General features: G+C 33.9%; 2 protein-coding genes across 5 annotated transcripts in view; one reads left to right on the forward strand and one right to left on the reverse strand.

The window, feature by feature from the left end:
• Positions 1–16590, reverse strand: part of LOC148606954 (carboxypeptidase D-like) — a 41211-nt gene that overhangs the window by 14560 nt on the left and 10061 nt on the right. For 2 of the 4 annotated variants that reach the window (XM_088544104.1, XM_088544105.1), the window contains 2 exons: positions 16428–16498; positions 10437–10492 (listed from right to left, as the gene is read on the reverse strand). In XM_088544104.1, the coding sequence (XP_088400230.1) occupies position 10437 (1 nt within the window). In that variant the 5' untranslated portion in view covers positions 10438–10492; positions 16428–16498. Of the gene's footprint in view, positions 1–59; positions 101–10436; positions 10493–12116; positions 12187–16427; positions 16499–16590 lie in introns of those variants that run through there. The other 2 variants (XM_088544106.1, XM_088544107.1) reach the window with 2 other exon arrangements.
• On the forward strand, positions 99–4469 carry LOC148606955 (uncharacterized). The gene is made up of 2 exons (XM_088546019.1): positions 99–225; positions 954–4469. The coding sequence occupies exon 2, from the start codon at positions 957–959 to the stop codon at positions 3501–3503; it is 2547 nt and encodes an 848-aa protein (XP_088402145.1). The 5' UTR covers positions 99–225; positions 954–956; the 3' UTR covers positions 3504–4469.

The following is a 16590-nucleotide window of genomic DNA, read 5'->3' on the forward strand; positions in this document are numbered from 1 at the left end:
TATGAAAGCAAATCAAGAAAATTGTTGCATATATCCAAATTAATAATAATAAACCTAACCTCCGTTTTAATAACCTCCGTTACGCAGTTGTTACCGGACCTTTTTATCGGTATCAACGGCTGTTGACACCGCCGGAAGTCATTTTTGTAGCAGACAGCTTTTGTTGAAAATAATACAGCACGACAAAAGAAAGATATAAAGAATATTTTTATCGATTTTTGAAAGGTAAGTTTGCTCATTTATTCCCCATGATGCAAGAAACATTAAAACGTACAATAAACGTTTTCTCAGCCATTTTCTCATATATAAGACTCTACAACACAACTTTGCTAAAATACGACGACTTTCACAACTTCAATAGCGGTGTATAGCCAATATTATCCAGATTTTCGAGACTTCATGAATGTTACGGAGGTTATGCTAATAATAAAAAAAATTTAACATGCATACACGAAAATAACAATTAAAAATTTGTTTACATTGTTACAGATCCCGTTTTAGTCAATCAATTACCACCTATGAGTATCAAATATTGATGCCTTTCATTAACAACACTTTTGATATACGTTACGGAGGATAGAAATTAAAAAAAAATTAATCATTTGTTCCAGGCAAGACTTAATTCTCCTATGGTTACGATAATCGAAGAATATTTTTTGTTCCATTGTCTTGATAGTCATTACATTGAAATACTAACTGTGATATATACGTTCGATGTTGGTAAGTGCTCGAATTTGCCGTTATGGAGGTTTTTAATTTCGTTACGGAGGATAGAAAAAAAATATATGATTATCGATTGACGCCTATGCTTCATAGTGGAGTATAAATACATTATAATATCTATGTAGGTGCGGGCACGCGAGTGTATGAGTATTATGCATGTCCCCCAGATTAGTTGCGCATGTGCGTGTATGAAAACAAGCCTGTTCATTTCGTTCTATTTTTATTTTCAGACAATGCCACTGAGTAATGCAGAGAGACAGAGACGTTATAGGGAGAAACAAAAAGCAAAAAACCCAGTTACATATCTCAAGAAAGAAGCTCAAAGGAAAAGAGAAACATATATTCCATCGAATTTACTTTCCCCCGCTGCATTAAAGAAAAGACGAGAAGAGCTATGTAAGAAGTCAAAGCGACATTACAAGAAAGTAAAAAGAGTCAAAAATGATACGATCGAAGTTGCAAGACCTTCCTCCTCATTAACAATGATAGTCAAATTGCCAATCAACAACATAAACAAGGGAAAACAAGTGAGAAAAACATATCGGAGGTCGTTGAGAACAGCGTACAGGAAAAATAATGAACTGTTAGGAAAGAATTCAGAACTGGAAAGAAAGAATAAAAGGTTACAGAAAAGAATTGAGCGTTTGAACAAGAAGAAACCCTCGATGACGTTGACATCTACAGATGCAGAGGACGCAGAAAAAATTTCAAGTTTGGATAGTTCTATCAATAACGAAAGAATACCTATCAATGAAATGACCCCTAGAAGCAAAACAAGAACAGAAGTAAACTCCTTGCAGCTAGATAGGAAAAGGGCAGCACAAGTTAGAAAACAACTCTTACTTTCTAACACAGTACTTCATAGCATTAGGTCATCAGTACAGCAGAAAAAGAAGAAAGGGGTTAAATCAGTCTGGTCCGGGTTGATGTCAAGATATCGGTGTGCATCTGCCTTGAGTAGATCACTTGGGGTAAACAGAAAGAAAGTTAATGATTTGTCAAAAGAGAGGAAAGGCAAAGCTATGTCCGAACAGGTGAAGGGCGTGGTAATTGAATTCTTAGAGAGAGAAGATAACAGCACTACACTACCAGGGAAAAAAGACACTAAAACGACAAATAAAGAAACTAAGCAGAAGCATGTTTTGTCAGATTATGTAATGAACCTGTACGAAAAGTTCAAGCTCGAAAACCCAGAAATTCAGATGTCGAGAACGGTCTTTTATAAGTTAAGACCACCGCATATAATTCTCGCAGATTTTGCCAACAGAAAAACCTGTCTGTGCTCTAAACATCAGAACCTGGCTTTGAAAATAAAGGGTCTAAACAATGTAGGCTTGAGGTGCTCCAAAAATCCTGATATGCTCATCAAGGAGTACACCATCAATGAGGAGATCTTAGAACAGATAAACTCGCTGGAATCTACTACAATCAAGTTCACTCAGTGGAAGAGAGTTCCAGATGGAACGAAAATGAGGTTTAAAGAAATAGAAGAAACAGTAACAAAAGCAGACTTCTGCGTCAAATTTGATAAAGATCTGACAGAATTCAGGGATCACGTTGATAGAGTTCATACCCAATACAGTCAGCTCAAAACCCTTCGCGAAAACCTTCCAGAGAATGAAGTTTTAATATGGATGGATTTTGCGGAAAACTTTGGCTGTGTCTCAGTTGAAGAGGTACAATCAGCTTACTGGAATGCTGCCATGATATCTCTGCATACTATGGTAGTTTATTATCCTACTGGTACGGACAACAAAATACAGAGCTATGTTGCTGCTTCAGATGTTCTGTCACACAATGCTACAGCAGTCTACACAATCCTTAAAAAAATGATAGCTATCATGAAAGAAGACAATCCAAACCTCAAAAGAATACATTACCTAAGCGATTCCCCGACAAGTCAGTATAGGAATAAAACAATATTCCAGTTTATTGCAATGCACGATCAGGAATTTGGAATGTCAGCTCGATGGAGCTACCTTGAAAGTGGTCATGGCAAGGGGCCATGTGACGGGCTTGGCGCAAGTGTCAAGAGAGCTGCGGATAATGCCGTCAAGCAAGGCAAGAGGTCGATTCAGTCTGCAGACGATTTTATGATATGGGCTACTGGAGCTCGGGAATCTGGGAGTAGAGTGAAATACATATCTTACAACCAGGAGGATTATGATAACTCAGAGAAGATTTTGTCGGAAAGAATTACACCTGTTGCTGTCAAAGGAACATTCAAAATTCACTATGTCATAGGAAATGGAATAACCGAAGTATATACAAGAAATACGTCATGCTATTGTAAGGAATGTATTGCTGATATTTCTACATCAACATGTGTAGGGTACACGCTTCATCGACTTGTAAAGGACAGTGGTAACGAGGGCATTGTAGAAGCTCTGGCAAGTTCAGATCAAGAGGGAGAAACAGGAGAAGGAAGAAATCTAGAAGGAGTAGAAATAAACAGACACCAGCAGGAGACTGTTGCGCTAGATAAACTTTCGAAAGAAACTTGGGTTGCAGCAATGTACCAACGAAAATGGTACATAGGACAAGTTATAGATTTAGATCAAAATGATGAAGAAGTCAATGTGAAGTTTATGACACAGGCTGGTCGATATGGGGAGAGCTTCAAATGGCCAAAGGAAGATGACATAATCTGGATAAAATTGGAGCACATTTTATGTGTTATTGTGTCTCCTCCTAAACCATCGGGGAAAAGGATAAAAACTTATACCATCCCATTAGATGACTTGAAGAAAATCGAGATCCTCGCTAAAACACATGCCTAAAAAACTTTGATGTACTTGTCATTCCAAACATGTTATTGTGATGTTTTGGTAATATATGTGAATTAAATGAGAAAAAATAACCTCCGTAACACGAAAATATAATTGAAAATAATATATTTCGTCTTAATGTCATTGCAAGTTATATAAATTTGTCTAATATGGCCAGTAAAATATCACTGTTGGTTACAAGAAATATCAAATTAACGATATTAAGTTAAGATAAAACAATCTCGTGAATGTTCATGAATCGTTACGGAGATTATTGCATAAAAGGTCCTTTTAATTTAAAAATACATATAATTTGATATAAAAAAACAGTTGTCTAGTTTGTATCTTGTCTGTGAGTTGTTGTAAAATGTACGCAATAAATATTTGAATGTTACTTTGTATCAACATTTGCATACTGTTTTTTTCTTAACCTCCGTAACAAAGTTGGGCATGTGGATATGCCACATGAAACATGCGCAATAGTAATTCAAAACATATTTATTAGATCATTTTGGAAAGCTGTAATATGAAACTATAATAATATACAATAAGACCTTTTTATATGTTAAAATTCATTACTTCTCTAGTACTGCAAACTTGTAATATGAATTAATTATAAAAAAAACTCTCTTGATTCAGACATTTTATTTGTTTATTTCTTTCTATACATTGCAGAATAATACCATTAATTATTTTGTTATGGTGGTATATGTAAGCCTTTTCACATGAGCCTTGATAAACATCATGTGTTCCTCTTCTTTAATTATTAAGGCTGACTTTATAAAACACTAACTTCCGTAACGTTCACATCTACCTTAACATCTTAAAAATTCTATAACTTGAAAACTGCTTTGATGGTGCGAGTGAAATTTTGGAAATTGACAGACCAGATATAGATACAAAATGGTATACCATTTGTCCCTCTGTTCAGTTGACATTTATTTTTATCAGTTTCTACAATCTAATTGTACCCATTATTTGGGAATGACTGGGGGGTCTTCATACCAAACTCATAAAAAGTTTAATTCAGTAAGTTACAGTGACCATTTTATGCAGAAATAAAGAAAATATGACTCTCAGCCAAAAAACAGGCTCACTTGTGCAAATGTTATGTATACTTTTTCCACAGCAACATATTAACACAAGTGCACTTAAAATTGTATAGGACTATTTTTGTGTAAGTTCTAAAAGCTCATTGGTTGAATTAGTGGTATGTATCATAAACCCAACATCTAAGCAGTATTATTTCCCTACTGTAAATTCAGAACTTATTGTGATATTTTTATAATTGCAAAAATGACTTATGACTGCAGCAATTAAACCTTGAAATTTATGGTATTTTAAACATCTGTGATAGGAAAATGTCCTCAAAATAGCAAAAATTAAAACCACATTGTCACCTCAAATTACATATTGCAATCACTACTGCACACACACTAATTTCTGAATTTGTTATGCACTGCAAATTAAAAATTCTGAAAAATGAACTCTCAGAAGAAAAAAACAGCATTTTTTTCATTCTAAGGAAATCCCAGAAAGTAACAGTTTACAGATCAACTAGATCTTTGAAGATTTGCTTGCCTGACTATTAGAGAGACTAGCTACCATCACAGTATAAAGCCATGGGATTATTATCTGAAGGAAATGATGTATAAACACAAGAATCACCATAAACAATTCACTTATCAGCTAACCTCCATCCAAACACTGATCCAGTGGGGAAATACTAAAAAAAACATATGGTTAAGGACCAATTTAAAGTTATAACACAGTAGTCCATAGACCTATAGAACAGACACTGAGTAGTCCACAGACCTGTAGAATATACACTGAGTAGTCCATAGACCCGTAGAACATATACTGAGTAGTCCATAGACCTATAGAACAGACAATGAGTAGTCCATATACCTATAGAACAGACAATGAGTAGTCCATAGACCTGCAGAACAGACATTGAGTAGTCCACAGACCTGTAGAACTAAACTGAGTAGTCCATAGACCTGTAGAACACACACTGAGTAGTCCATAGACACATAGAACATATACTGAGTAGTCCATAGACCTATAGAACAGACAATGAGTAGTCCATAGACCTGTAGAACATACACTGAGTAGTCCATAGACCTGTAGAACATACACTGAGTAGTCCATAGACCTGTAGAACATACACTGAGTAGTCCATAGACCTGTAAAACATACACTGAGTAGTCCATAGACCTGTAGAACATACACTGAGTAGTCCATAGACCTGTAAAACATACACTGAGTAGTCCATAGACCTGTAGAACATACACTGAGTAGTCATAGACCTGTAGAACATACACTGAGTAGTCCATAGACCTGTAGAACATACACCGAGTAGTCCATAGACCTGTAGAACATACACCGAGTAGTCCATAGACCTGAAGAACATACACTGAGTAGTCCATAGACCTGTAGAATATACACTGAGTAGTCCATAGACATGTAAGACAGACACTGAGTAGTCCATAGACCTGTAAGACAGACACTGAGTAGTCCACAGACCTGTAGAACATACACTGAGTAATCCATAGACCTGTAAAATATACACTGAGTAGTCCATAGACCTGTAGAACATACACTGAGTAGTCCATAGACCTGAAGAACATACACTGAGTAGTCCATAGACCTGTAGAATATACACTGAGTAGTCCATAGACCTGTAAGACAGACACTGAGTAGTCCATAGACCTGTAGAACATACACTGAGTAATCCATAGACCTGTAAAATATACACTGAGTAGTCCATAGACCTGTAGAACACACACTGAGTAGTCCATAGACCTACAGAACACACACTGATTAGTCAATAGACCTTGAGAGCATACTAAAAGCAGTCCAGGGATGTTTGTTTGTTTGTTTGTTGGTGTTTAATGTCCGAGCAGCAATATTTCAGCTATATCCAGGCGATGAACATGAAATGGATGATATGATGATGATGATGAAATAAAAAATGGGATGGGACAAATGATGATGGGGTTGAGAAATTTTGATTGCCACTGGAAATAGGGAAAGGTCGGTAGGGTCGGGCAATTTAGCCTCCTGTGGCGGAGCCCTATGGTTCCTACTATGGGAGAATACCACAGTAGGGTTTTTTAATGTGTGAGGAACGTGGCATCTTTCCCAACGTGGTGCACCACTACGGTTTGCAGTCAGGTTTTCCATTTTTTAGCCTGACAATCCCAGCATATAACATGCCAGGGGTACCCCATTCCACCACCTGGGGCACACAACCCAATTGCTCTGTGGGCAGAGCACCCTAGCCCCTGGCTAGGGTTCTGAGCACTATTTAGTCGCCTTTTTCGACAAGCTTAGCACTGCTGCAGGCCTATTCTTTTGACACCTGGACCTGCACGGGTCAGTCCAGGGATGAAAGTACATACAAGCACCCATAAAACTCATGTCATACATGTATAAAGACAGTATAGTTCCATCTATGCCATCTCATTTGCCAGATTTTTTTTTTTTTTTAAATAAGAGTCTTTATAAAAATCAGACAGAAGGTGATTCATGCATGCATGTAAAAAAAAAATTATTTGGTTGATTTTAGTGGGAGATAAATGTGTAATTTTCTCAAAAGTGCAGATCTAAATACATAAATAATTATCGCTATGTGAATGTATAGTATATGTAGACTGAAAAAGCATCGTTTGTTTTGGTATTTTTTTTTCTACACCATGAATCACAGTGTTTGAATTTTATATTTTTACTTAAATACAAAAATATCACCATCACCCTGCCCTCAACATCACATTTTCTGATAAGCTATGATCCATTATGTCTTGTAATATTTATTCAATTCTATAAGACTATATTTTTATGTCTAGTGTCAAATAAACAAACCAAAACATTAAATGCTACTTAATTGTCTAAAAGGATTTATATAAATAAAAATCATTATTTGACTAATGAACATAAAACTTGTCAAGTTGGTATTATCCTTCATATGTCTAGACAGTTCAATGAAGTAAGCACATTGAATTGGCCATGCTATAGTATCATATTTTAAGTTACAGGACAGAGAAGAAACAACAAGAGAAAACTATGTAAAGGACTTTAAATTATGCAAAATGAAAATTTGACCTTTGACCAATGTGACACAGCATTCAACACAGACTTTTGAGGAATGACACTTTATTTTCCTCTGAAAATACAAAAAAAGTACATTATATTCTCAGAGACTCAGACTATTATAAACATTGAAATTCTCCATTTCTCCATTCTTTATACATCCACAGAACTTAGAACCCTTATTCAAAAAAGATCTCCCATTTTACATTTTGTCTTGCCAGCTCCACCAAAGTTTTCTTCCCACTTGCTGCCTCCTAAAGAACCTGCTTTCTTCCTAGAAAAACTGTGGTCAGAGCTCACTTGGAGAAACCCCCTGCTCTGCTCAATAGAAACCATAACCTCATCATTCAGATGGAAAAACAAACTATAACCATGTGATAGAGTTTGGAAAGTTTGATTTAATTCCATTTAGCAGTTTAGCGGATTTGCAAATTAAAAGAAATAGTCCCCTCATTGTGGACGAATGACAAAGTCCATCTTTTGCATCAGTAAAAAAGCCAATCAAATGGAAAACAAAATAGAAAGTGCATATTATGAAATCATGTGAAAAAGAATTAGTGAAAGTTTCACTGAATTCCTTCAAGTGGTTTTTGAGGAGGTATGGGCTACAACTGAACAATCAGACCTACAGACTAGAGCAACTAGAGCCTGAATTGCTTACCTGGTAAAAAAGAGTCTGCTTACCTTTCTACAGCCAGACTCTTGACCTTACTGTACTAAAAAATGTGGACAAAAATGTGTCATATGCCGATCAGGAACTGAAAACCGATACCAAACTGACAAATACATACTCCAAATATTCATAAGGTTACGACTAGCCAAAGAAATACATTCCTCTGAAGTGAACAAAGCACCGGGCTGAGAAATCACATCTCAAGGAACATTTCACAGGCTTCTTTACTTGGTTTTGAAATTTTTGGAAAAAATTTGGAATTTCCCTTCCTTTGGGAAAAATATTTTTCAACATTTTGGGGAAAGTCTCCAGAGGAAACAGCGGATATTCGGCTGCAGTAAAAGAGTAACAAAATCACTGTCCATCAAGTTTTCATATTATAAAATAAATCTCTCATAGTCATTTATTGACTCTTCAAGAGCAATGACTCCAACATCAACATCAGATCTTTATGAAAATTTCGGCATAGGTCCATCTCATCATGCTAATTAATTTTACCTTGAGAAGATTTTGCTAAATTTAACCCATTGCTTTGTGAGTTTTTACCTAAAATCCTCAATTTACAGTAGCAATGGCCATGTTTTTCAACAGATAAAAAATCTCCACACACAGATTGTTGTGGATGTCCTAACAATCATCCATACCATGTTTGGTTAAAATCCATTTTAGGACCCATTATTCATTCATACGTCTACAGGTCTTTCTGAAAATTTCAGTATAGGTTCATCCCATCATACTAAAAAAATTTTACACCCTGCCACATTTTAATTAAACCCTTTAAACTGTTTCTGAGTTATTTGCAAAATTCTACAATTTAACCCCCTATGGTCTATTTTTTATAATGGTGGCCATTTTTTTTTGGAAGATAAAAAATTCCCACACAGAGATTATTAAAGATGTTCTATTGAGCATTCATGCTAAGTTTTGTTTAAATCCATTCAGTAGTTTTAGAGAAGAAGACTTTCAAAGTTGGAAATGTCAAATTCAGGGAAAAAATCCATTTCAGGACCCATAACTCATTCAACCATCAACAGATATTTATGAAAATCTTTGCCTAAGTCCATCTCATCATGTTAAATAATTTTAACCCCCAACCTGCCAGACTTTATTTCAACCCAACTGTTTTTGAGTTAATTGCAAAATTCTGCAATATGACCCCTATGGTCTTATTTTAGTAAATGTGGCCATGATTTCCACAAGATCAAAAATCCCCACAAAAGAATTTTTAAAGATACCCTGGGGAACATTCAAGCAAAGTTTGGTTACAATCTGTCCAGTATTTTAAGAGAATATGTTTGAAAACTTTAGTGACCAAGACAATAGACACAAGGTGATGACAATAGCTCACAAGGCCATTTGGCAAGATGAGCTATTAATACAGGACAGGATGATCACTATATATATATCTCCTGCTTTGTAGGGGTTATAATTTGCAGGAATATAAAAATCAGAGAACATAAGCTGGCCTGTCATATCTCAAAAAACCTAAAGCCTAATTCCTCAGATCTCTTTTGGATACATTTTCAGTTTTTATTGTATCAAAAATTGAAATTGCATGCTATGTGTTATTTTCTTGAATGAAATGTATAAAATTATTAGTGAAAAAAAACCAAAATTTTACTGTGTCAGGTATCTTTCTTTAAAGAAAGTTCTTGTTGAAGTATAGTACATGTTTTATCCATTTTTAAATCTTTCAAAATTATGCTAAATCTCAAATATTTGGCCCTTCAAAAGTTGTGAGTCCTGTCTAGGATTATATGAGACTCTGATTTAAATTTTTAATACTAGATAAAGGTTAAAAGAAAATCATTACCACCGAATTTTCATTCACTAACTTTCACCAGTACAGCATATAAATAGTGAATAATTAATAGAGTAGATGATGGTTTTGTAAAGTGTTAATACAGATACACTTGTAGCAAGTCTATGAAATAAAAACAAAAAAAATAATAATTTCAAGTATTTTTTTCCCATGTTTGAGACACACATATTCACCAAAATTTTGTAGATAATTCCATGAGCTTTATTTACACTGAGAGATTGAAAAAGAATTCTCATCTTAATATTAAATTTTTGCTAACATTGTCCCTTCCTCTCCTTCCAAGAAATAATATAAAAAAAATAATAAAAAACATTAACACTCCCTGCTTATGATTCAAATTGACTTAAAAAAAACTTACTTGTTTCCAGGTGACTCAATCCAAGTGATCTCACTACATCCTCTAAACCTTAAAGCCTGTAATTGATGAATAAGAGATCAGTCAAAGACTAAAAAAACAATTTATACTGGATAACAGCAATACAGGTGAAGATCCTTACCTGCATGGCTCTGTAATTAGTGATACACTTGTCAATCAAGCAGATATGAAGGAGCCATAAGTGCCAATCAAAATGTTACAAATTATGTATAAAAATTCTGGTTTAGATTTGCAGATGAACTCATAACTGTTTCCACACATGTGGAATTCATGGTTCCATCACATCAGCATGGTTTATAATTAGAACTACAGTGACAACTGTGAAAACCAAACCCCCTTTAGACCTAAGAATTTGATTGGTTTATAAAGATGATTGGTTTACACAGGAATGGAATTGTTTAAATCTGATATGAAGATGACTGGTTTAAACAGTTTCATGGTTAATTCGGGGTTTGGTTTAGACAGGTTTTACTGTATTCTGCAAACACATGCACATAAGATTCAAGCTCATAGGAAATGCAACCAACAGTAAAAAGAAGACAGCTGAATTAAGGAAAACTGGGACAAGAACAAAATTCAAAATAAAATTGGAAAATCAAGGAAATTTTCTTTGAAATGAAAAGCCAAATTTTGGTGGAGGTAAAATGACTATTTGTAAGAATCAGGCAAAATGGGAAAAAATAGAAACATGTATCTAAAAACCCCACCCATCTGACAATGTAATTTCACTCAAGGATGTTATCTCTATTTAAAAAGACCAATATTTGATCTCTGCATCACTGGATTTTCCCAGAAATTTTTCGAAAGAATGTTAGAAAAATGAGGTCTCATTAACCACTTCTAACATTTCCATTACTTTACATGTTACAAAAGTCATTTTCAAAGTTTCACTGTGAATTCCCAGGACAAATGACATCTTAAAGTTGCATACCATTATGAAGCTTGGAAAATTAGGCTTCCAAAATCATTATGCTAATTCTTCACAAAATTTATTTGAATAAATAATACTGAAAATCCACATTTTTACCTTTTCTGCTAACTGACAGCATGGAGGCAAATTACTCACACATGTAAACAATATTCATACACTTTTGTAGTTAATTACATATATGATTTTAAAGTACACATTTTCTGCTTTATTTTGACTACTTTTAATCATAATACACACAAATAATGTACTTACAATGCATATGTCTAGGTTCAGTGTGTTTTTGGTACATAGGGGGGTGGCCATTTGACCCAGAAGTGGTTAGTGAGACCTTAAAAACATTTTAAGAGTTTTTATGTTTTCCTTTTTTTAAATTTTATGAAAGCTTGTGGTATTGTGAGTCTAATAATACCAGAACTATCAAAATCAGACATAGGACTACAAAGAAATGGTCATTTTTATATCATGCTCCTCAGTGATATTCTCCCTTCATTACTAAAAAATGACAATTTTAACTAACTTGTCACACCAAATTGATACCTATGATAAATCAAGAAGTTGTAATAGTAAATATCATTTATCATTATGAAAAAAGAACAGATTTCAACACTTTATATCATACCTATTTGAATGAATTTTGCATGCTAGATTGAACTTCAAAATAAAAATAGTAATAATTTCCACAAAATAAAGTAAATCTACTCCTTTCCTACAGATTTAAGTCCTACACATACCTAAAAATATATGAGAACTTAAAGGGCTTCCAACATAATAGTACATCGTAACATGTACTCAGGACATGTACATGTATAATCAGTTTTTGTGTTTTTAGTTTATCTAGTGTCTATATGTGTTCCTTTCTCATCATCTGTCCTATTTGTTCAATACACATCCTGTTGTAAGTGTGAACATTTTTTCATATATGTACTACACAATAAAAAGAAACAGCTTTGCAAATGCGAGAATAATGACATCTGATAAAAATCTGGTGGTTAAAGACATGATTGAACTTAATCTATATAATTGGTCCACATAGATAGGGCTTATATATAAAGGGTACAATAGTTATCATAAAAAAGGTATTTCTGTATGAGTACTCCCCTGGGAGCAGCTTGATGCAACCCTTGAGGTTGAACTGATGTGACCAGTTGGGGCAAACAACTCTGAATCATAATTTCACACAGGAGTGGTTTCAGATTCAGAAGGAATATACAGAGGTCAAACAACATAAACATTTACTAAATTCTAATTCAATAGTTTAATTAAACATAGAAAGGAGTTTTAAGTAACTATCGACAAATAGATAGTATTTGGGCCCATAACTTCCAAATTCACATGTACTGTACAATATCAAAGTATTATGACAATTTTTGGTGGGACAGAAAAATAAATATAAAAAGTTATATCTCATTTGACTTGTCTGACCATTAACTATATATCATATATTATTTACCAAAATATGCCGTTGTACACAGTTGGAAATGCTAAGGTTTCATACATTGTATTTAAAATAGGGCTAAAATAATGGCCTTCATTTACTTAAGGGGACTCAAGATTTCCCAAGTTTACTTTTGGAGACCCACCCTATTAATCGCATATTTTACCATTTTTCACAAGATTGTGTACTATGATTGATTCAGTGCAAAGGTAGAAATGCAACAAATTCACGAAATGCAGGAAAATGTAACTTTTAAAAATGATTTGCATCACCTACATATAAAACTAAAAATATACTGCATATCATGTCTACTAGTGTGAGTCCCCTGTAGTAAATGATCCCTATAATGCCTTAGTGTATTTTAGGGGACCCACAGCTTATATACTGGACATGGAATACACACAAGGCACTATTTATGAGAGTTCCCTGTAGTAAATGATCTTTATAATGCCTTCATGTACTTTAAGAGACCCACAACTTATATACTGGACATGGAATACACACAAGGCACTATTTATGAGAGTTCCCTAAAGTAAATGATCCCTATAATGCCTTTGTGTACTTTAGGAGACCCACAACTTATATACTGGACATGGAATACACAAAAAACACTATTTATGAGAGTTCCCTAATGTAAATGATCCCTATAATGCCTTAGTGTAGTTTAGGGGAACCACAACCTATATAGGGACACAGAATACACACAAGGCATTATTTATGAGAGTCTCCTAAAGTAAAAGAAAAACAGTGAGTCCCTTCACATTTTGAAGACATACCAGAGTCCCCTAAATTACACTAAGGCCAAAATAATGTAGCTTCTTATCGGTGCTGGATAGATTTTCTACTTTAAGTGTCACTTTCTGTTAAATCTGGCAGTGGGTGAAACTTGGTATGAAAAATAAACGCCTTTTTGAAATTTTGACTACTTGCACCATAAGAATCAATGTTCCATATCACTTCAGTAAATTAAATTATAAATTTATTGAAACGCACTGAAAATGAATATTTCAAGGGCAGATAATTCTGTCAAAAACCTCACTTTTCTAACATTCTTTTGAAAAATTTCAGAGCAAATCCGGTGATGCAAAAGTCAAATAATGGTCTTTTCAAATAGAGAAATCATCCTTGAGTGAAATTATATTGGGTATTTTGTATCCTGGAGTATTTGTTTTGTCACGCCTTATCCATTCTTTTTTCTATTGATATTTTTGGTATTTTTGCTTCTTGTAAACAGTTAACTTTTGAATCTTGAACTTCAGCTCAAATGTATCAATACCAAAATTTGCAATTTGATTGGTATTTTTGAATTTTGGAAGTTTTAATGCTACCTATATAATAATTGAAGTATAATACCTTTACCTTTTAATTCAATACAATTATGTCCAAATATTTATATCCAAGACAGATTAAACCTATTTTTGGTCCAGATTTTTTTCTTCACTGGTGACAAATGACAATGAGGATGTCCCCTCTATGATATTTCAGATAAATCACACATAAAATGTTAAATAATTGTCAAATTTCTATTTCTGTTAGCAAGGGTCACAAATTATGACCTTTCTATGGAAAGTAATTGTTTTTATACAACTTATGTCCAAATAGGAGCAATATTTCAATTGACCTTTTCAGAAATGTCACAAAGAACATGGTTGTAAGAGACACTGTTTGGAAAGCCATTCAAAGTGGACACCAGTAATAATGAAAATGAAAGTGAATGTCAAACTTCTATGCCGTAGGGTCCCAATTAGAAACACTGTGAGCAAGCTCACAAAGAGAATACCCCCAGCTTTAAATGTATTTGTATGGAAAATGCTTGTTGGATTATCCCCATTTGGAGTCATTCTACTGTGATTATATTCCTTCATGCACATCTACAAATGATATCAAACCTTCTTACAAAATTTCATCAAAATTCCTTGAGCTGTGTATGAGGAGTTGTGTGTATGAAGTTTTAACATGTAAAACCCTTAATTTGGATTATCTCCTTTAGGATAAGCTTCAACAATAATCATATTCTTTCATGCATATGTACATATAATACCCAACCTTCCTACAAAATTTCATCAAAATCCCTTGAGCAGTTCAGAAGGAGTTTCATCTACAAGGAATGTGGACAGACAGACAGGGTGATTCATATATACCCTCCAATGATTTTTTTTACTGCTGAAGTACAGTATTATTGGTTGTGGAAAAGATTTCCTTGAGCAACCTTGAAAAAATTAGAACAAAAGTAAAGAATAGAAATTTAAATGAAAACTTTCTCATTAAAAGAAGGAAGTTTGTTTTTGTTTGATGAAACAAAATATAAAATTTATTGTATGTATATGTTCATAATAATGAAATAAAAAAAAAACATCAGACAGATGGACGGACTGTAAACCATTGCCCTTGTAACATTATGTGTCTATTCACATTTGTTGTCACACTATGTTTTAACAGTACGGTAAATTCGGAATTTAATGCAATGTTTTCATTAAGTTACAATAATTTAAACTTGCGTTATGAGATAATTTGATTATTGCACAGGATTTATAAAATTACAAAATCAAAGTATTTATTGCATGAACTTAAATTTTTGAACTTATAGCATACTTTGTAAAGACAGTGTCTTTTCACCAATTGGATATTTTTTAGGTATCATTTGCGCCGCACACTTTTTTTCTGATTGATTTAATTGCGTAGGAAACATTAATGAGTATTACGCTGATGGTAACACCATCTTTCCACCTTCTGAATGGACTAAAATTCCATCTAAAGCACACTGAATAAACAATGGACCTGAATCTATTCCATTGGAATTACAAACATCAGTTTTACTGGTTACATCCATGTTGGTTTGTTTTCTTAGACCAGATAGTGTGAAGCTTTAAACCACGGCCTACATTACGCTCAGAAGTACAAACATCACTGCCCACAGGGATCAGACTTAATTCTGAGAAAGAGAACTTTTCAGTTACGAATTTTCAGTATGCCAATGGCAAAATAAGACAAAACAATATTACATCTAAGTGGCCAAGCTCAACGCAGGGACAGATGTTTCGTTTCTCTCTTTCTAACCTTGCAGTCAAGCCTTTCAAAATTCTCAGACATTATTCCAATTAAACATCGTTTGACAATCCGATAAAGTATTGTAGAATCATTCACTTTTTCCAACTTTACATGATTCCTGCAATTTCTGAGAGGACTGGCTGCAGCATCTAAAGTGAATTTCAAATGTCAATGTACCAAGATATTCAAATTAAAATTTCTATTGTACTCCAAGAACAGTTACCCGTATTAAAATATGTTTAACACAAAATTACTTACAGCTAAATTATAGACTTAATTATCTAATTATCTAACTTATGCTCATTTGTCAGGATTTTGAATGATCTTGGCAAAGGGAGTCATGATTGGTTCACATTTTTTATTTCAAAGGAGGATCCTGAGTCCCCTTATTCTCAGAAGTTTTAGTTGATTATGTACATAAAATCATGAGAAATCACTGAAGCAGGTACTTTGGCTAAGAAGCTGGCTCACCTGTTCAGAATTTAGCTACTGGTTAAAACCCATACTTAAGAGTGTGTGAATAAATATAAAATTCCTACAAAATAATTTAATACTCTACCTTCAACTTGTCTAATCTTCCAGCATGATGTTCATATTAGTTTTTTCTGTCACCTGGCTCCAAGGCAAATTCTGAAACATACATGTCAACTTCATATCATACTATTTATAACACATTAAATTACATGTTGTACAGATGAGCACATGAAGAAGATAAAATCAGA

The sequence above is a fragment of the Perna viridis genome, chromosome 9 (genome assembly GCF_037379345.1).
Source record: "Perna viridis isolate PV_CMFRI_1.1 ecotype Kerala chromosome 9, ASM3737934v1, whole genome shotgun sequence".
Taxonomy (NCBI): domain Eukaryota; kingdom Metazoa; phylum Mollusca; class Bivalvia; order Mytilida; family Mytilidae; genus Perna; species Perna viridis.